We start from the raw sequence: 23,362 nt of genomic DNA on the forward strand, positions 1-23,362 counted from the left end.
ATTTGGAACAAAACATAATTCACATTGGAAAATCTGAGTTTTAAACAAAGTAAGAAAATAATTTGTTAAAATTCAGTCAGTGTATTGGCCAACATTCCAAAATCATTACATTCTATTCTATTTCTATCCAATAAAGCAAATGTTTCCCTTGTGATTCACTTTTCCTGTCTTCATGTTAGTTGCACACAGGCCAATCCTGATACCTATACTTGGCCACTGGAAACTTTTAGTACATGTACCAAAATATTTGATAGTAATCAATTTAAATGGGGACAAAACACAACTAAAAACATAATGATACCCCTCAAATGTTAATAAGTTGGCTGGTAATGTATCAGTATTTTTTTCTCTCTGCTCCCTTATGGTTGAAAATTAACTTACACTTAACGGGCCTGATTCATTAAGGAAAGTAAAGCAAAAAAGGAGTAACTTTGCACCATAGCAATACCATGTTGCACTGGAGGGGGAGGTAACTTTAAAATTTGGGGATATGTCTATAGTTGGGGTAAGGCATGTCCTAGATGAACTTTAAGTTTCATTGCAAAAGGATTTGTGTGCTACATTAAAAAGCAGCCAGTATTTAACTTATGTGCAAAATGATAATCTAATTTGCACCCCTTCTATTGCAACATGTTTTTGTCCAACAGAAAACTGATTAAGGACTTACTTTCCTTAATGAATCAGGCCCAACATGTTTCAAACCTACTTGCTTAAGTTGAAAATGGCATTTCTCATACATGATGTTAATCAAGACTGCAATGTTTGTATTAAATTGTCGCAATAATGTTGCAGCTCTCTGCAACACAGTTATTATTAGTGTTACAGTGAAGCACCAGAATACTAATTAAAAAAGTTTTTAAATCATCTAATCAGTGGTGCAATACAAATAGATTTAAAAAAAATAGTGATCTTTTCAGATTCCGAACATCAAGTATTCTAGTCCATACAGTCAGAAATATGGAAGCAAGAAAAGTTGTGTGATAAAGTAGAGAATGTAATGAGGTTTTATTTATTGAGTGTAATAAGTGCATCTATAAAATGTAATACACATTAAAGGAAAGACTTATTGTTCATAATACTCAGTAATAAGTTATCCGTTTTCACAAGCACAAGCCTGCCGCCGCTCTGTGCATTTCTAATAGGTTTTCCTGAATGGTCACACCACTTAAGCACTGTATGTTTCCATGCTAATTGCTATGTTAATAAGGCCTTCAAACTGCATTTAATTATCAAAAATTGAACACGTACGATTAGCTAATCAGAGAAAATCAAATCTCCATGCTTCTGAATATGTAGAGTAGCCAATATATTTTGACTGTTTAATTAAAATGTTAAAACAGGAAGCACTTTGGTGTTCCATAAGATAATTAAATTGCAGTCCAATAAAACTAAAATGTTTCGTTATTCAATTTCTATTTTTATCAGAGTGAAAGACAAGTTAGTAAGAAAGCATTAAAGTGTTTTTTTTATACTTATTGCCTTCAAATCATTAATAGCTTCCTCTTCCATCATCCATTTTCATTCACACCGTTTCTAAATTCAGATCCATAGTGTTAATGTCACTGAGATAAGATTAAACTGTATATTTACTAGAATGCAATATGCAAAATGATTGCATTCTTATTTCTAGAAGTGTATTCTCAATTCCACAGCCACTAGTGTTTGATTTGCAGCAAAACTACATTTCTTAGATTGCAGGGTTTAAAATCTCTGACATCAAAGTTTTATAAATATCATTATCACTCTGAGAAAACTAATAGATACAATGTTGGCTTGCGATAAGTGCAATCTCTCTTTAGTACTATAGCACATTCCATGAGTCTAACTCCCCTTTGAAAACCTCTCTCATTATCTCTCTACTGACAACATAGGTCCTTATTTATTCTTGTTCTAGAACAGATCCCAGCAAGGTGGCTGATCCATACAGAGTTCAGTCATATTGAGCATCCTTGGGTGTATACTTGTGGCTAGTTTATACTACAAGAAGCACAGGTGCTTTTTGTTTAATTACGCATATCTTTTTTTAGATATCAAACACCTTGTTTTGCATACATATAAGGTACAAAATATAAGAATCCTTAAAAGTGTTCACACTATCATAGTGTGGGCAGCACGGTGGCTAAGTGGTTAGCACTTCTGCCTGACAGCGTTGGGGTCATGAGTTCAATTCCCGACCATAGCCCTATCTGTGTGGAGTTTGTATGTTCTCCCCGTGTTTGTGTGGGTTTCCTCCGGGTGCTCCGGTTTCCTCCCACACTCCAAAAACATACTAGTAAGTTAATTGGCTGCTATAAAATTGACCATAGTCTGTGTCTGTCTGTGTGTTTGTGTATGAGTATGTTAAGGGAATTTAGACTGTAAGCTCCAATGGGGCAGGGACTGATGTGGATGAGTTCTCTGCACAGCGCTGCGGAATCAGAGGCACTATATAAATAAATGGTGATGATGATGATGTATCCTAGTTGGAAGGCCAACTATGACCTTTCTTATATGTAAGTCTATGTAAGCATTAGTTCGACATGAGGTCAGTACTTTTTTTTAGTACTTGACCCATCTATAGGTGCATCCTACCAAATCAACTGATAAGCTCTTCAGGGCAGGGACATTTATCCTATTTTATTTTGTACATGTTTTTGTAACCATTTTGCTAATTATAATGAGAGGCATGACCTACATTGCGTCCTACCAAATAAACTTACAATACACATCCAGACATACAGACTTAAATGTGGAACATTACAGCTTTACAGAAAATACCATTCCAGTTACAACTTGCAAATTCTATTTTAACATCAAGAAAACACATTGTACACATCACTGTGATTCTATTTATTATTGTAGAGTTTAAGTACCTGAATTATTTTATTACAGTAGCCAAGACAACGGGAATGGGAACTATGTAAAATACATATATCTCTTCTGCTTTTTGAGTCTGTTTGCTACAATTATATATATTTTCTGAAGAAAGCAAAAGATGGAAACAAGATAGCTACAAATAAATGTTTTTTTTTATGAACCAACCAGTAACCTGTTTGATTGCAAAGCATTTATAGGTAGTACACATATCTGTACAGAAACACATATGGGCATATTTGGCAAAATGTGGTATGAGTAAATTTATCATGGAATGATAATCAGATTGACCCGGGAAGCTCAGTGACACTCATTGCAATTGTGATTTCATACAATGCTACGCCAGACTATGTATCAGCAGGGCTGGATTAAGGGAAGGAAGGCCCCCAGGCTAGGGGTACTGTGAGGGCCCCCCCCATGAGGCCCACCCATAGTCTCACGCTCATGAGATCTCCTCACTAAGGAGATTACTGCGCGCTGCGTAAGCCTTACAGTGACAGCAGGCAGCTAACAGCATAACATTTGCTGTTAGCTACCTGCCATTCTCCTTGAACAGGTGACAGTCGGACCCGACCTGATGAATGCCGGAGGGCCCCCCAGCTGCTCCAGGCCCCTGGGCTGTAGCCCCCTTAGCCCTATTGTTAATCCGGCTCTGTGTATCAGATCCAAAAAGATGAGACTTTGCTTCACATAACAAGTTATTAAAACTGCAATGGGCATCAGACGGCCTTCACATGCGGTGCCCAGTTTCTTCATGCTTTATTGTCATATTTGTTTGTTATAGCTTGTAACACTTGTTTAAAATGCCTGTTGACATGTTATTACAGATAGGATGTATCTTTCTTTGATTAAATGTATTCTTTTTATCACTGAGCACAGGAATAATGCATGGCCCTTTTGAATTTTAGAGGGCCACACCATGTGGCCCCTGAAGTGTAATAGTTTTTATAGGCTTATTAACTTTCTTTTATGTTACACTATTTCCAATGGATTGTATTGTTAGCAATATAAATGATAAAATGTTCGGTGGAAAGGTTAGCAGGGAGAGAGGGTGAACAGCTGACAAGGAGAATGAGCCCAGTTTCAGAATTTAGGATAGACTGGAGGATTAAGAGCTAATGTTAGATGGAGCATTTAGGATAGACTGGAACATTAGGAGCCTGTGTTGAATTGATCATTTTAGATAGCCTGGAGCATTTATAGTCTAGGTTGGATGGAGCATTTAGGATATACTGGAGGATTTAGAGCCAGTGTTGGATGGAACATTTAGGATAGACAGGAAGATTGAGGTCAGTGATAGATGGAGCATTTAGAATATACTGGAGGATTGAGAGTCATTGTTGGATGGAGCATTTAGGATAGACTGCAGGATAGAGAGTCATTGTTGGATGGAGCATTAAGGATAGACTACAGGATAGAGAGTCATTGTTGGATGAGCACTAAGGATAGACTACAGGATAGAGAGTCATTGTTGGATGAGCACTAAGGATAGACTACAGGATAGAGAGTCATTGTTGGATGAGCACTAAGGATAGACTACAGGATAGAGAGTCATTGTTGGATAGATCATTTAGGTTAGACTGGAGGATGCAGAGCCAGTGAAAGGGATGCTATAGAAAAAATGTATAGATATGTTTTTTGTTTTTTTTAATAACTAAGTCTCTTTGAGTTGTACTTCTATGATTATGCTTTTTGTATTTAGTGCCAACAAATTCAAAAAGGTGGTATAGGTCATAACAATCACACATTTGCTTTTATTTTCTAAACTGAACTGAAAAAAATGTCAGTTATATATGATTGTTTATAAGACTTACACTTGCTTTCTTTCCTAGACATCAGCATCACACACTTCTCTCCATGAAGACAAAACCCCCCTAGTCATGGCAATTCATTCATATCAGCAACATGGTGAACATTTTAAATAATCTATTCTGTTTCTTGTCATACCTCTTTGTCAGCACTGCAGCTCAGAGTAATACACAATTATAGGCAGAAAATGTCAGTTACATGGACATTACAGTGTGGTCTGCACTGTCATTAATGTCCCTTAAAACTGTGAACTTCTCTACTGATCCGTGGAAATATTTTATTTCAGTAAACGAAGCACAGCAGTTTCACTCACTTCAAATTATCAATACTACTGCAGCGGTGCTAAACCCTGTTGAAGAACTAAATACTTTAAGAGTTTTATAGACTAGTGGATGTCACCCAAGAGGCAGGATTCAATTTAAGTTTCCATTAAAGGTTAAAAGATGTATATACTGCAGAGTGAATTGAAAGGTCTGATACACTGTAGGCTAAATGAGAACCTATATTTAAAAAATATGATACATTTAACCTTCCTATAATAAAAAAAAGTTTCTAAAATGACTTTTCAAGGAAAGTATCCATCGTTCTTAGTTTTAAAGAAACACAAGATGCTGTAAAATAATCTCAGGGCACAAATCATCATTTAATAGAGCATATGGCTTTTGACTTTTATCTAACAAACAAAAACATTGAAATTAATAGAAAAGGAAATGGTAACCTTTGTAAAACTGAGAACATAGGCGGAGGATTAAAAACTTTCTTGTTTGCAAGTCTTAAAAAAATTTACTTGACAGATAAAGGTCAAGATGAACTAGATATGGAGGCTTCACAGTGAGAACTGCTATCAATACTAAAGGTAATTTCAAACTCAATGCCTCACCCCAGGCATTTATTACATGTTTCACTTTTGTGTGTTTATCAGACATTTTTATTGGTTAAAATATATCCAGAAATGTGCTTTTCCACAGACGTGCCATGGACCCTACTCTTAGCCCATTCATGGATGTGGCTATCTCCATGTCTGGCCATCCCCTAGTTCTATGTGAGGCCTTGTTGGATGTTCATCATCATATTGCACTCTTACCCAGTGATGTGTGATGAGCTGTTTCTTTTGTGGTGAAATCTAATCAATATTGAAAGCCAGTAATCAGTAATGAGTGTAGTCCAATTGCCTAGCATTAGACAGTTTCCTCTCACCATTCTAGGTAGACTGGGTATTTGAATGAAGGCGGTTAATCCTATTCTCATTCAAAGACCGCAGTTGTCTGGGCCTCCAGCCACTGTGAAAGACAACATGGCTTACCAGAGGAGTTCAGAGAATCTGAGACCAACCAGTCCTTTGTGGTTGTACTCTTCAGTGTGACCAAATGAGGATACCCCCTGTTTCTAAATGATGTAGAAATGAAGCTCATCAACTGTGTGTATCATTATAAATATTAAGAGAATGTAGAGTCTTTCACCAATTGGCTTATTATCAGAAATGAATAGCAATATAGTAGGTAGAGACCATTGTATTGACAATTCTTTATTCCCTGATATAATGGGTGGTGTATGTTACCAGAAACAGAATAAGTCTATATATGCCCAGGGCTATAAAAGTTGATAGAATTGTAGTGTATATTTCTTGGAATATCAGTAAGTAACATTTAAGAAAAAATATCATTATCATCATCAGCATTTATTTACAGGGCACCACAAATTGCACAGCGCCGAACAATCATCACACAGATAAGATATACACGAGTACACTAGACATAATAACAGATACCTGGATAATACTTTAACATAATACTAAGTATATAAATGTAATTATGCAAGATTGCAATGTGAGGTACAAATCAAGAATTGAGGTGTGCATGAACAATTACAACAATTTCTTGCATTTGAGTAAACAAACAGCATAACACTCACACAAAATTCAGCATAAGACATTACAGGGACATAAGAGGTAGATAGAGAAAGGGCAGACATGAGACAGGGGGTAGAAAGGACCCTGTCCTTAACACTTTACATTCTAGAGGGAGGAAGTAAAAATAATAATAATAATAATAATAATAATAATAAAATAAAAATAATAATAAAAAAAAATAAAAATAATAATAATAATAATTATAATCATTATTATTATTAAAATTAATATTAACCAAATTCTGGTAGTTGCATAATTTTATTAAGCACATGTTGGCAATTTTATAAACTTCTTGTATAAGAGAGTTTATTATTTAACAGAGAGCGCACACATTTGTGCTGTGTTTCATAATCGAAACTGAAATGGCACAGATAAGCAATCCAAAGCACAAAAAAAGCTTTTATAAACCATTAACTACTAGAATTAACATCTGTTGTTTTCAATCCTTACCAAATGTAGAATTGTACTCAGCAATGCCACTTCATTAACTAACTAACTAACTCTTTGGTAGATGCATATAAAGGTCAAATTATCTTAGTTCCAAGGAAGGTGGTTTTCAATTACACCATTAGTCAGCAAAAAAAATGTACTCTTTTGTTTGTTAGTACGTGAGACCCGGGATGTATTAAAACTTGCTATAGTACATGTATTCAAAGCAACAAGGAAGGCATACTTGGAGTTTTTCATACAACATAATCTTTCAAATGTTTAAATATCCCACAGATATACAAATAGACAGAAATTCAATTCATAAATGAGTTTCCATATAATATGAATCAAAAGTGTAGAGTCAAGAAAATTTTGACCCAATCAAAACAAAAAAACAAAAAAACAAAATTACTTTTGAACAATGACAATAATAAGTACATTTTTAGAAAAAATGAAACATGGAAGGATGGATTAGGGAGGGATGGACTTTATGATTAAGCTAAATTTTAAGATACTCTTGAATAAAAGGTCTTTTACTTGCAAAGAATATCTGAGCACTGCTCGTTTTCTTTACAATTAATAAGTACAGATCAATGCAACATTGGAGAAAATTTTTAAATTGAATAGATTGCGGTGTTTCGTTGTCATCAATCAGAATGTGTACACATATCTCAAAAAATGCAAAATGGAAATAGAAATGCAAATTAAATAGTAACAGCCTAATGCTGAGAAAGAAGTGAAGCAGCCAAACATCACCCAGACTAGTGCTGGGGTCTTGTCAGAGGGTGGGTGTGATGAATGTAATAGTCCCAGTCAAGAGTGGGGGGCCCTGAACACCACAATTTTGCTGGCTGGGGGTGTATGTAATGGCTATTAACTTAGGACTGCTGGTTGCCATGTATGGTACAGAGAATAACTAATGCCCTCCTGAATGTCACCTTCAGAGTTCTCTCCTCCCCCCTTATAGTTGGGGATCTGGTACCTCCTATATTGGACTAGGGGATTCTTGCACTTTTTTCAGTTTACTTCTGTAACAACAACAAATAAAAATAAAGTAGACAATTAAAACAATGTCCTGGTAATCAACCTATTTCTTAACTAAAAAAACATATATATATAGGCACAGCGCTAAAATAAGTATAAACATATACAATATTACATAAATATCTAATAATGTATATATAGTCTCTACCAAATTTCACTGAAATACAATTTCTTCAATCGCTTCAGACCATAGCAGAAGACCGTCCAATAGCCATAAAGTGGACATAAACCAATGGTGACAAGTACTGGTCAGGCTTGAGAAAGTCCACGATACAGTGGATGAAACGCGTTGCCGTTTTATAGTATCAGCAATTGGCTATGAGTAATTGTGACCATCTCTACCTTTACCAACCAAGCGGTGATCCAGTCCACTTCAATTGATGTGAATGTGCTTTCTATGGACATATTAGGAACACTCTTGTGGTAACTTTGTTTCACACGGATTCCTTACAGGTGCGCACCTGTACTCATCATTTTCTCCATAGTGGAGCAAACGCGCTCAGGGGCGCATGCAGGATTGCAGCAGGATTGACCAAAAAATGCAGCACCGCTGCGGACGCTTTTTTGACAGCGCCGCGGCTGCTGTATAGTACAGTGCCGCTATTGTGGCTACTTAGTTAGCGGTGGGGGGGTTTCTGGAGAGCCAGAAACCCCCCCTGCGTGCGCCACTGATGCTGACACGCTGATAGTTACAATACGGAGGAGTCTAGTCGGGACATATCACATCCTATTACATCACCGGTAGACCCTACAGAATTTCTAAGTGCATGTCATTCACGATAAACACTGAGTTCATCTTTCAGTCCGCAGACACCCTCTTCGTCTTTCAGCATTGGCATGTCTGTTCATTGTCTATTTTTGTGTATGCTCAGTCTCCAGTGAAGATCCCACCTATATAGGACTTGTACTGAACAAGATATATTTCTATTTTTTACAATAATAGCGCTTTCAAGGCAGTACCACCCAGTACAAAATATATGCTGTGCTACCATCTATTCTTAGATGTTTTCCATTAGTCTCTATGCCATTTGAGACTTTTATTTATGTTTACTGTTTGTGTGATTAATAAATTGTATATGTATACATTTTTATACAATTTTGTATTGAGTCATGTTCATTTAGGATTCATGCATTTGATTGATATCATATTATTGATACTCATCTTGGGTTGAGTTTCTCCCAGCTCTGTTTTTATCTCTGTATTTATTTTCATTATCTCGGGGGTGTTAGCACCACCCCTTTACAGCTGCAGGTAGTTTCTCATCTCTTCAGTGTGAAATTTATTTCAGCGCCATAAGGTTTTTTTAGTGTGTGGTTTGACGAGTACTGGTCAGTCTACTGGTCTCCTAGGAGACGTGAGGTGTTGCATGTTAAGAATCACGATCAACATAAACACGAGGTTGCATTTATAACAGTCTGCACTATGATGTTTTCTCTGTGACTTTTTCTTCCCCTACATATAACGTCACGGGAATACATGAGAAATAAAGAATGACTCTCCGTCATCATCTATTATGGTTCTAGACTGACCAGTACTTGTCACCATCGGTTTATGTCTACTTTCTGGCTATTGGACGGTCTTCTGCTATGGTCTGAAGCGATTGAAGAAAGTGTATTTCAGTGAAATTTGGTATAGACTATATATACATCATTAGATATTAATGTATTATTGTATATGTTTATATTTATTTTAGCGCCGTGCCTATATATATGTTTTTTTAGTAATTAGATTTTAACTCATTGGTGGATCAGAGTTTTTATATAGGTGGCTGCTGTCTTATTCTGTACATTTTGAGGTAAGCACTGGAGACACCTTTTCCATTATTTTATATTTCTTAACTAATCCTTGATTTTCCCTTGATCCAACAGAATATAATGATATTTAAGAAAATCCACACAATAAACCATACTAAAAATACTGGGATAAAATTCAATGTGATATGCTCATAGGAAAGATTCTTATAAAGACTCTACTCTGAGTTCTAGTTGGTTACAAATGTCATCCATTTACAATACATTTACCATGACTATTTTATTATCACTGCAGTCCCATAACTCCCCTTGGAAATAATGTCAACAAGTTTATGGTGTATTTTCCCAATGATAGACTCCATTGCTGATCACTGCAATTTGGGGAAATGAAAAATAGGACAACAAGAACAGTAAAATACAGTGTTATACAAAGTGGTTTCAACGCTTACACACTGGCATTGCCAGAAGAGGGACACTATACAGTAGATTGGTAAGAGAGTTTGTGACCTATACATATGGTTTTATTCTTTTTATTATTATTATTATTATTATTATTATTATTAAAAAAAAAAATTATAGGGCGCCACTAGGTGTCCGTAGCGCCGTACAGGGACAAACAAATTACAATACAGGGTGAGACAGCACAGTACAGTAAACAGTAAGCACAGTAACTCAGTAAGCTCAATGCACAGCTAGGGAGGGTGGGGGAAGGGACAGGGAAGATCAGCATACGACGGAGCCCAAGAGGGAAGGCGCGGAAGACAGGGAGACCCTCAGAGGGGGGAGGTGGGAGCGAGATGGGATGGGAGGTGGAGGATCCTCGAGTAGGAGGGCTAGGTAGCTGGAGAGCAGAGTTAGAAGTGGTGGAAATAGGAGGAGAGATGGCCCTGCTCAGAGGAGCGTACAATCTAGGGGGTGGGGTGGACAGACAGAGAGACGCAGGGGAGAGAGGGAGAGTAGGGGGAACGGAGGCAGGGAAGGGGAATGAAGGGGGAGAGGCAGAAGATACGGTAGGAAGTTAAGTGGGAGACTGAAAGGCTTTAAGAAAAAGGTGGGTTTTTAAAGTCCGTTTGAAACTGGACAGATTAGGGGAAGTTCTGATGGAGGGAGGGAGCTTGTTCCAGTGGAGGGGGGCAGCGCAGGAGAAGTCTTGGATACGCGCGTGGGAGGAGGTTATAAGGGGGGAAGAGAGGCAACGGTCATAGGCAGAATGGAGAGGGTGGGATGGAGCATGAATAGAGAGGAGGGTGGAGATGTAGGGTGCAGTGGTGTTGTCGAGGGCCTTGTATGTGAGTGTGAGAAGCTTAAACAGGATTCTGAAGGGGAATGGGAGCTAGTAAAGGGCTAGGTAGAGGGGCGAGACAGAAGAGGAGCGTCGAGAAAGGAAAATAAGTCTAGCGGCAGCTAGACTTATTATAATAGAGTGCTTATATATAGTGTGAAAGTGATATGTATATATAATAACCATATGGGTCACTAGGCATTGCCAGGGCCACCTTAACTACATTATGGGCTCCCGGGCAGTGCAGTGCACCGGGGCCCCTAAATATATATATATATATATATATATATATATATATATATATATATATATATATATAAATAGTGTGTGTAAAAAAAAAATATATATATATGTAAAAAAAAGTGATTTTATATATATATATATATATATATATATATATATATGAAATAACTTTTTTTTTACATATATATATATAGGGTCCCCCTTAACTTACCTTAAGTCCGATCCCCTTCTCTTCTTTATTCCGCGCCGCTGAGTCTCTTCTGCGCTCCTCCGTGCTGTGCTTGCAGTGAATGCTGGGTGTGACATCAAGCTCAACATCCACTGCCAGCACAGAATGGAAGAGGGGACCAGGGAGGGAGCTGGATCGCCGCTTACGTGACCGCAAGGTAAGTATTTTCTTTTTTTTTTTTTTTTGCAGGATTTTTTTTTCAGCACTGCCTCGGACGGGCCCCCTTGCCCGCAGGGCCCCCGGGCACCTGTCCATTGTGCCCAATGGAAGAGACGGCCCTGGGCGTTGCACGAGTTCAATGTGTAATGTGTAGCAGTTTTTATATATTATCAAATTATTTTGTAAATAGAACAAAAATGCTATTTACAAAAAAAGATATGTTGCTTTGTTGTGTCGTCGTTATGTCGCATTGTTTTCTTCCAGCAGTCAAACAATTGTTTACCACCAAAACATTATGTTTTCAATATTTGTTACTCTGTCGCTTTGTCGCATTGTTGCTATGTGGTCTAAAAGGTTACTTTTCCAATACTAAATAACTATGTAAGCTTTGGTAGCTTTATCTTGAGAACTGTGAAGGATATTCACTAACACACAAACAAACAAACTTATTTTATGTGTATATATATATATATATAAATTGTGTGAAAGTACTGAATTTAATGTTCACATTATTCACATACTATGTAGAACATGTGCAGTATAAATGTTATATCTCTATTTGTATTTGACTTTCAAAAGTGCAGTTAATGTTTGGTGTGTGAAAGTGATATATACGCATATTATTCTTTTTTTGCTCTGCCATGCAATCTCTGATACTTTCAGCTCACATATGGCATGATGACCTGTTCAATACAGTAACGCCAAGGATGTGCCATTTTATTTTGTACTATGATGTATCGCACCAGTGTGCTTGTCTTTACTGGTCATTTGTTGAATATAGTATGTTGAGCACATCACATGTTTTGGATCCACATCAGCTGTAAGCAGGAATACTGTCTATCTTCAAGGGGCCAGATCCAAAGAAGGTAATCTCAACAATTATTTTTTAGGGAGAAAACCTCTTCTACACAAAAATCAATATGATACTCTATTTGTAGGGAAAACCAAAACAATAGAAATATAACATTTAGAGGCAAGTGGGAATAGGGTTGGGGTACATCACAAAAGAATATGAGATTGATTATCACTTTAATTTGCATTAATTTACCATCTAAACAGCAATTAACATTATTGATGAAAGGTTTGACTTGGAAAGCTTTCCACAAGATGTTGGAGTGTTTCTGTGGAAATTTGTGCCCATTCATCCTGTAGAGCATTTATGAGGTCAGGCACTGATGTTGGACTAGAAGTTCAATCTCCGTTCCAGCAATCCCAAAGGTGTTCGATGGGATTGAGGTCAAGGCTCTGTGTGGGACAGTCAAGTTCTTCCACACCAAACTCATCAAACCATGTCTTTGTAGTCCTTGCTTTGTGCACTGGGGCACAGTAATGTTGGAATAGAAAAGTGCCTTCCCTAAACTCTTTCCACAAAGTTGTAAGCATAGCATTGTCCAAAATGACTAGGTATGCTGAAGCATTAAGTTTGCCCTTTACGGGAGAAAAAGGGCGCCCAAACCCTGAATACCAGCCCCATACCATTATCCCTCCTCCACGAAACTTCCCAGTTGGCATAATGCAGTCAGGCAAGTAACATTCTCCCGGCATCCGCCAAACCCAGACTCACAGATATGACTGCCAAACAGAGAAGCATGATTCGTCACTCTACAGAACACGTTTCCAATGTCACTTATGTGACCATGGAATATCCAGCAGGGATGAAATTTCACGAGCTGTCTTATTGCAAAGGTGGCATCTTATCACAGTGCCACGATTGAAGTCACTGAGCTCTTCAGAATGACCCATTTTGTAACACAAATGTTTGCAACTGGAGACTGCATGACTAGGTGCTTGATTTTATACACCTCTGGCAACAGGTCTGATTGAAACATCTCAATTCAATAGTTAACAGATGTAGCCAAATATGTTTCTCCATATAGTGTATTTGTTGAATTAACCAGATATTTTAAGACATCATCATAAGAGATATTTTGCATATAAGAGCATGAAATCATGTAAATTATCTGGCACTCTAACTATATGATCAATATACTGAGGCTCTCCAGATACTTAGTACCCCCTGGGAGGAAAGTACTGAGGTGAGAGTCCTCTGTGAGTGATGAACAGATGAATACATTTGACATCAATTGATTTAAATGTGGAGTTGAATATCCATCAAATGTACTAATGAATGTGATTTTCACGCTCTATAATCTAAAGGCTCCATATTTTGAGACCTTTTATAAAGTGCTCAAGGAGACTTTAGGTCTATTTGCTATTGAGACTCTGTAACTGGAAAAAATAAACCATACTAAACTAAACTAAAAACTAGGACTTTTCCAATTTGACAACTGCTCAAAGGTAGCCATTAAACAACTTACTTCTGATGATTGTTATCACGTTGACTAAGGGAGAGGAATTGTATTAGAAATATGCAGGATTATTTGCTAAAAAGTGAATGGCAATTAAGTGATGCAACATTTTCTATGAAATTGTCAAATTATCCCACTTGTTATACCATTCCAAACAGGAAAAATACTGAATGGTGCACTGGCCAAAGGTCTATTGTCCAAACAATAATGGTAATTTTGTTCAATCCTGTCATTCCTATTAACATCTTCCTATCTTCCTAAAATTCACAAATCACTAATGGATCAAACTGAGTCATCAGATAATTTCAGATGTAGAGTCTTCCACATCTAATACAGAATTATTTTTTATGATTACTTTTTGATTACAGCCTTGCACTGTCTCCATGAGATTGCAATTGAGGGACAATACTGATGTACTTAATAAGTTATCCCTTATTAAATGGATATCTGGTTGTCATTGACTGACGCATGGTGACTAGGCTTTTACACTAAAATTTCACATAAGGAAGATATCCTTGCAGTTCAGCTTTATCTTTACCAAGATTATTTATTTTTGCTATTACCATAGATCTGTATGGTTCACAGTGCTCCATAGCACCATACAGTTGGGAAAACAGGACATACATAAAACAGGAACATACAAGTTAGACAAAATAAATGCAGTCAAGAAAACAAAGGGTGTTCATGAAAAATGTTATATACTAAGTGGAAGAGGGCACAGATGCACCAAGAGGAGTGAGAATGGTTTAGAGTGGAGATTGGAACAGATGTTAGATTGCATTACTGTGAGAATAATCAGCAGGGGTATTGTAAGTTCTAATAAATAGATGGGCTTTCTCTACTTAAAACGGAAATGCCAACAGCCAAAGACTTTACTAAGTCATTTAACAGGCTATGCAGTTTTACATTAGACACGGCTGCTTGCATTGCCACTTTAAATACAGAAAAGTGGAAGTAGCTATGCAAACTGACGTGAATAGAAACTGCCATCTTTGCCAGGGTTCGGGATGTACCAGAAGCAGGTCAGCGATGTAGATTGTCATTTTTATGCTAAGTCTGCATTTGCTTTATATAGTGATTTTTTAAATCAAATTTTTTTTGTCTGTGTTGTCGTCGTCTATAACATCACATTCGTCATTTCGTACCCAACCCGGTGTTTTTGAGACTTTGTATTAAAGAGTGAGTAATTTGATTTGGATTCTGGAGGACACAGGGAGTCAGTGTAAGGACTTGCAAAGGGGTACAGCAGATGTGGAGTGGTGAGAGAGGAAGATCAATCTTGCAGCAGCATTTAGGATGGATTGAAGTAGGGACACATGAGTGGGGGGATGCCAGATAGCAAGATGTTGTAGTAATCAAGACGGGAGATGATTAAATAATAGATAAGAGCTTTGGTAGCATGGTGGGTAAGAAAAGGGCATATTCTGGCATTGTTTCTAAGGTAGAGTCGACAGGAACGGGAGAGAAACTGGATGTGAGGAATAAAGCAGAGGGCAGAGACAAGTGTGACTGAAAAGACAGTGGGTTTGGGGGACTGAAGAAATTGTGGTGTCATTGATGATGAGAGAGATGTTAGGCGAAGATGGTGATTCTGAGAAGAGGGAAGATGACAAGTTTTGATTTGCTGTAGGTAACATTGGGATATCCATGTGGAGCTACCAGAAAGACAGTTGGTTACACAAGTTAATATGGAAGGGGAGAGGTCAGGGGAAGAGATATAGATTTTGTTGTCATCAACATAGTGGTGGTACTATAGACCCAATGAGCAAATTAGTTCCGCAAGAAAGAGGTGTACAGTGATAAAACTAAAGTGTCAAGAACAGAGACTTGTGGGACCCTAACAGATAGTAGTAGTGGAGGGGATGATAAGCCAGATGCATAAACAGTTAAGGAGCTGTTTGATAGGTATGAAGTGAAACAGGAATGAACTCTGTCATGACGGCCAATTGAGTGAAGGGTGTGTAGGAGATGAGGGTGGTCAATATTCTCAAAATTAGCTGAGAGGCCCAGGAGGATGAGTATGGAGAAATAACTCTTAGAATTTTCTGTAAGTAGATCATTGATCACTTTCGTGAGTGCAGTTTCAGTGGCATGTTGGGGGCTGAAGTCTGATTGCAGTGAGTCAAGAATGAGAGAGAAAGTGAGACAGGATGTTGTACACCAGTAGCTCAAGTAGCTTGGAGGCAAAGGGAAGAAGAGAAATAGGGCAATAGTTGGAAAGAATGGCTGGAGCTAGAGATGGTTTATTTAGAATTGGTGAGATAAATGCATTGTTTAAAAGAGGATGGAAATGTGCCAGTGGAGAGAGACATGTTAAAGAGGTGAGTTAGAGATCAGCATGCAGTATAGTAGAGGGATCTGAGAAATTGAGAAGGAATAATGTTGAGGGGTCAGATTGTAGAGTGAGATAATGAGATGAGTACAGATACTTCATCTTCGGTTATTGGAGAGAATGCATTGAGGGTGGATTAGGGAGTGTAGGAGAAGGAGGGTAGAGGATGGAGTGTGTGGAATTTGGAATAAATAAAAATCTTGTTGAATTGTGTCAATTTTGTCTTTGAAGTATGTGGCAAAATAATAGGCTGTAAGGGGTGAATGGGGAGGAGGTGCAGGTGGGCAGAGAAGGAAGATAAAAGTGGCAAAGAGGCAATGTGGCTTGACAAACTGGGTGGATATTAGAGATGAAGTATGTTTGTTTGGCAAAAGAAAATGCTGTAAGATGAAGGATGCATTTTAAGGGGAGGAAATTGGGATAAGAATGATATCTCTTCCAGAGCACTTTTGTAGGTAGTGGTTTGGGTGTGAAATGATTGGGGTTTGAATTGTTGGAGACGGTATGTGGTGGTCGAAGTGAATGTTTTGCTTTAGAAAGAGGCAACATGATTAGTTCAGAAGAGTGTAGACATAGGGAAAATTAGTTGTTTTACTGAAAATTTGTTGTGGATTAGGGCAAGAGCATTAAGTTTCACTGTGCATGTGTGGATTGTGGTTCATGGGGAGTGCTTGAGGTAAAGTCAGGCTGAAGGAAAGCAGGTTGTAGTTGGAGAGTGGGAAGGCTAAGTTGGTGAAACTAGAGATGGAGCAGTGGTGGGAGAAGAGAAGGTCAAGGAAGTGTCCATCACAGTTGTTTGGGGAAGATGAAGTCCATTGAGAGAGACCAATGGAGGAAGTAAATGAAAGAAGTTTAGAGGTAGCAAATACAGTGGAGTTATCAACAGGAATGTTGAAATCATCTAATATGAGTGTAGGCAGGTTAAAAGATAGGAAATAAGTGAGCCAGGCAGCAATGTTGTTAGGGGATTTTTTCAGAGGGTAGACTTGGGTCATCGGGCTTGGATAGAGTAGAATGTCTATTCCCCCACCATGTCTGTTTCTGGATCTGGGAGTGTGGCCGAGGAAGAGTCTCCCATAGAAGAGAGCTGCAGGGGATATAGTGTCAAATGAGCTGAGACAGGTTTCTGTAATGTCAAAGAGGTTGTAGAATTTAGAAATGAATAGACCATAATTGGATGCATATGTGTTACAAACAAATCTGACATTCCAAAGTGCACAGGAGAAAGGAAATGAGGGTAATAGGGATATGTGAATAAGGTTCACAGGATAAATATATGGTGGATGGAATGTTTTGGGGTGGAGCGAGCAGCATGATGACGATGCCATCTCAGTAGAACAGCATACATTTGTTTTGGATTTGATTGAATTTATATTACCCACAATTATTTTTATTTTAATCACCAATTTTTTTATCTTCATATCCATGGCACAGCCATGGATACCAGATTTAGTTTTGCCAGTTATTTGTCAATTTTTGCCAATCTTTATATTGGAGTTTTTGGAGACCAATTAATTTGGACTAGGTCCATTTGGCGTGAGACTAATGTCTTATTATTCATCTGGAATTGTGTGGTTCTTTCATTGATAGATTTATTAATTATTTAAACATAAATATTTTTCAGTTACAATTTATGCCCACTTATAATGCAGAAAAGGTCAACTATGTGGACATCAATCATTGTTCCCGATAATGCCATTTACACCATAATTTTACATAAATCAGTAGATACCAATAATTTCCATAGCCAACACTATAAATTTTGGATAATAATACCAAAAGTCAACTGAGAAGGCTAAGATGATGGTGTACTAACAGAAATACCTTTATAAAATAATTACATAATCTGAGAACTTTTACCACCCAGTTTCTACACTAGTAAGCAGAGGTTTAGCAATTGAAAGGAAACAGTGCCTGTACAATAAGCACTTGGGTAACTCAAAGATTTATTACATATTTTGAATGCAGGAGCAATACCTGCAAATTTATTATACATATTAATCAAAATTTTAATCTATTGTTGCTAAACTATCTTAATATTAAATGATTCATTTACTGCAACACTTCCTATATCATTTAACTCCTAAAGTGTAGTTGCTGCCTATACTATGTAAGTCTCACTACATGTTGCTTAAAAAATAGTTTTCTTGAACATAGAAGGACTATCAGGAAGAATGCACAAACACATAGTATTTCAATGCAGTTTTCCATACATCATCAAAGTATTCACAGCTTTATTAGACTAACAGGTATTGAATATGTCAAGCCTACTAGTAAAGGAGATAATAGTTATAACAAATCATGTCAAAGGGAGTCCTTTTGAATTTTTAATATTGCTATTTTACATTCAGATGGTCTTAATGAGTCAATTTTATAGAATATCATGCATACTGTATATTAGTATACAAGTACGTTTATAAACTTATTTAATGTATTAGTTATGTCAACTTTTGTTTTGGCATATTCATTTTACCAAGTTGCTTAAGATATATACTTTATCTGTGTTATTTATTAATTCACTCATTGTTATAATCAACTCTTCAGTTGTAGTAATCTATTTAGCTCGGCTACTCTCCTGCAGTGAGTAACATATACTGGTTATGTGCTGCGTGTGATACTGTATGCAGGTTATTTGCTGAATGAAGATGATTTTTTGGTAATTTTAAAAACTTATGGCCTAACTGATTTAATGAAATGGAGATCAGCCAGGCACATGGTATATATTACATTATCCATTGTGGAACCTCATTGGTGAATGGGTCAGAGAGAACAAGAGGCCAGTAGGAGTGATAGATGTTTTGGATGTACTAAGTATGTACTTTTTAAACCACCATCAAGATCAATGTCTTTGGATATTTGGATCATGGACCATCTGTATGACACATAATGTAAAATATGTCATTGTGGGACCTTTTATTCATTTTTTCTAACTCTCCTTTAAATAATATTTTAGGCTTATAATAAAGTAAATAAACCATCAGATGGATTTGTAGGAAGAGTGTTATAATTACATAGTGCAACTCAGCAATGGATCTTAGTGACCTAGAAAATGATGTCCCGGTCTCTCAGTCACTTTGCTTGATTTATTTATTCTCACACGGCCACTGGGTCAAACTGGAGTGTGAAATCCTGGTGTTATCAATCATGTAATACATGACATATAGCTCTAATAGTTCAATAATAATAGTGTGTACTTTAGACTTGTCGTATTTGACAATGTTTTTTTCAGGTACAAAGGAGTACTGAATTACACGTTTTACATTATGAAAACAATATATGAGACTACTGTGGATGCCAATCTTTCTTATATGTCTCATATTAAGAAAGGCAATAACATGCTAGCAGATATATAGAGAAATGTGAATGAAAAATTGCACATAGTTTGGTGTGGTGTTAAAGGGCACACTTTGCAGGAAAAAAATTGGAACAAAAACATTAATAATATTTTAGAAAACCATACTCAATAATTATATCCTATTGATTAAATTAAGTTAAAGTATCAGTTCCAGGTCAAAATGTTATGTATATATTTAGCCTTTAATAAAAATATTCACAGAGAAATCATGGGAATAGCAATGGGAACTAATACTGCACCATGTATGAAAACTTGTTAATGGCAGACTCTTAGGTTGTGGATAACCTCTAAACCTCAGTCAATAACAGATAACAAAATCATATCTTGAAAAGTGAATGCATAGTCCAAGTATCACCAAATACTATAGAATTGAACCTTGTATGTCAGTTCATCAAGTAATTGCTGAAAAAAGATTTTTACAAATAAATTCATGCATAATAAATTGTATTTTGTAGCATGCAGTTAGAAAGTAAAAGTAACAAAGAAAGCAAAATTTTAAAAGTAAAATGAAAGTAAAACATCATACTTTGGCAAAAAATATTTTATCCATAATTTATTTCCACAGATATTTGGCAGTGCTTTCGCAATGAATGCATAGCAATAAAATGTTAATGTAAAAGAACACAAATTAGTGCAAAATACTTACAACTTACCACTTCTTCATGAGATGCATTTTCAACATTAATTCCATTAACCTGCAATTGAAAAGACTTGTATGTTTATAATAATGGCACACGGTAGCTGTGGTTATTATACATGTATAGTAGGCAAATAAAAGCACAAAATGACCATAGTTTAGTAATAGTCTAGACTGAATAAATCTACAATATATGCAATTGGATGACTGCATCTCCCTCTCCCTCCCCTCTTAATAATGTAGTAAATTGACAGTAATAAATGTAGGTTATTAAGAGGAGGATGTTTTTAAGTAAGATTATAATAGTCAAAAGTATATAGATGCCATGCTCCTAATCCAATTTCAGGATGTTAGTTGATCATGCAGAAATACCATCTACGTCACACAGACAGACCATAATGTAATAACATCTATATAGTACCAAGATTTGTAAAGTGACATCATGGGGTATACTTACTAAACTGCGGGTTTAAAAAGTGGAGATGTTGCCTAAATCAACCAATCAGATTCTAGCTGTCATGTTGTAGAATGTACTAAATAAATGATAAATATAATCTGATTGGTTGATGTAGGCAACATCTCAACTTTTTCAAACCCGCAGCTTAGTACATATACCCCTTAATATCAGACAGACTCTTGCAGTAAGGTAGACTTTAGGTAAGTATTTATAGAATACTATTTCCATATTTTCAACTGGTCAGTATAAATGATGATTCAGTTAACAAAAACATATTTTTATTTGCAAATGAGATTAGAAGGAATATTTGTTTTTTTACGTTTCTGACTGTGTTGATAGCAAAGACACATTAAGTTAGAAAAATACAATGTGGTTAATCTTGGAGGAGTCATTAAATGGATTAAGATGTTGGCCAAATATACCTAATATACAGTGTTTTTATTGAAGTTTTGTTCTTTAAATTATCAAATGTCAGTAGAAAATAAATTAAAACATGAATATACATGTTAACGAAATAATCATACTTATTTCATAAATTAAATTACTGCAATGTGGATTTGTCTAAAAATGTGTTGCATTGGGCAGAGTTACTGAGAACTAACTGACACAACTGAGAGAAACACATTGGTGAATACAGTAGTTAGACTACTAACTACGGAATATCACAACATTATTAATGATGATTTGGAATACATTAATTTTTTACAAAAATTCCACAATACATGTTTAATTATTTAGACAATATACACTTAGTTTCTGCTCTTGCTTTTCGTTGCTATTTAACTGTTGTTCTGAATAAATGCTTAAAAGTTATAGTCATTATTTTACTGCATTATTACATAATAATTATAAAATAGATGCCTACCTGCATTACTGCATCGCCTGTGAACAATAGCCCACTCTGGTCAGCTGAAGAGCAATAAAAATCAACATATGTTCAGTATAAAATAAAAACAATATAAACTAATAAGAACAGTAATACATTACTTCTCTGAAGGAAAATCTACCGTGTTTTTCAAGTACATGATAAGGTTACAAAATGCAATGTTGAGATTTGGAATATTGTTTAACCTCTTTTTAAAGATCTCAATAAAAGGGCAATTAGTGGTGCTATATAAATAAATAAATGATGATGATATATCCATGTCAATGAATTGTATACAATTGTTGCTGCAAAACTAAATGTGTTCGTCTACTTTAATTTAATTTTACTTTAACCCCTTCATCGATGAGGGGTGATGACCCCTGTGCTCATTAAAAATGATCAGAAGGCAATAAATAAATAAGGGTACAAAGGGTATCCCAATAGATTTTAAGTTAAACAGGCACTGTAAAGTGCAAATCAAAGTGCAAAATATGGAAAATTTATACTTAGTAAACCAAATGGCAGCTCCCAAAACATTCAACACCTATCTGCAAGTGTCAACCTAACAGATAAAACACAAGAGAGAAGGGGCGCCACACATAGTGCATTAAATGTGAAACACAATCGGTATGATCTCCACACGTGTATAATTCCCGTAACAGAGGTTCATATGGTATTAGCTTGAATAATGTGCTGATATATCCTCTCTTAGTATCAATTGTAGTGGGCCACTGGAACATAGAGAACCATGAAAGTGGCAGAGATTCCTCCCAAGGAAACAGCAAAATGGCTCCGGAAAGCTAGAACCCAAAGATATCCACAATAGTATTATACCATCAAATAATGAAGTGCAACTGAAGTAATCACCATTTATTAAAAAAAACGAGACACATTGCCCCACTCTGCAGCTTTAGTAAAAAATGCCCGTACATAAAACACAAAATAAAACAGCTTATCTGTCCTCTCCTCATACGTGGATGGTAAGGGCGATTCTGGCCAGTACACCCCACACCTGCATACGACTCAGGAACAGCAAGCAGAATGTCACGATATATCCCCGACGCGTTCATCCTCCAATAGCAGACTTTCTCAATGGGTCATCAGGGGATATATCAGCAAATTATTCAAGCTAATACCACATGAACCTCTGGTACGGGAATTATACACGTGTGGAGATCATACCGATTGTGTTTCACATTTAATGCACTATGTGTGGCGCCTCTTCTCTCTTGTGTTTTAAGGGTTTCAAACAAAGTTACCCCAGTTTTCTAAGTGCCAGGGATAGGGATAAAAATGCACTAAAAGATCCACCCCCTCTCCCTGGCATTTCTCATTGTCTTTAATAGACAATGCATGTGCACCCACACACTGTGTTTCTTAACTCTTGAAATGCTGAGGATAAGTGGGACACATCCTTAACACTTTATGGAGTCATGCAGAGGACAAGTCCCACTTGTGCTTAGCACTCAAAGGGTTACAAAAACATTTGCTGCCATTTTCTTACATTGATTGATCTAGAAATATATGTCAAGTGCTAGAAATAGGAAGTGAGAAGTTTGTTTGACTTCAGAAACATTTGAAAATGCTGGAATCTAGATAACAATTCTCTATTGATTTTAAAAGCAAAGATATAATATTCTAATAAAATAAAGCATACGCGCAAAAAAAACCTAATGGAAAATGTTCAGCATTCTAACA

At 36.5% G+C, this 23,362-nt stretch overlaps 1 protein-coding gene across 1 annotated transcript in view; it reads right to left on the bottom strand.

Annotated features, from left to right (window-relative positions):
• The window catches only part of SNTG2 (syntrophin gamma 2), a 369,337-nt gene that overhangs the window by 136,155 nt on the left and 209,820 nt on the right, over positions 1 to 23,362 (bottom strand). Inside the window, exons 5-6 of the mRNA XM_075201515.1 lie at positions 21,665 to 21,708; positions 20,359 to 20,400 (exon numbers count right to left, since the gene is read on the bottom strand). Of these exons, the coding sequence (XP_075057616.1) occupies positions 20,359 to 20,400; positions 21,665 to 21,708 (86 nt within the window). The remainder of the gene's footprint in view (positions 1 to 20,358; positions 20,401 to 21,664; positions 21,709 to 23,362) is intronic.

The sequence above is a fragment of the Mixophyes fleayi genome, chromosome 3 (genome assembly GCF_038048845.1).
Source record: "Mixophyes fleayi isolate aMixFle1 chromosome 3, aMixFle1.hap1, whole genome shotgun sequence".
NCBI classification, from domain to species: domain Eukaryota; kingdom Metazoa; phylum Chordata; class Amphibia; order Anura; family Limnodynastidae; genus Mixophyes; species Mixophyes fleayi.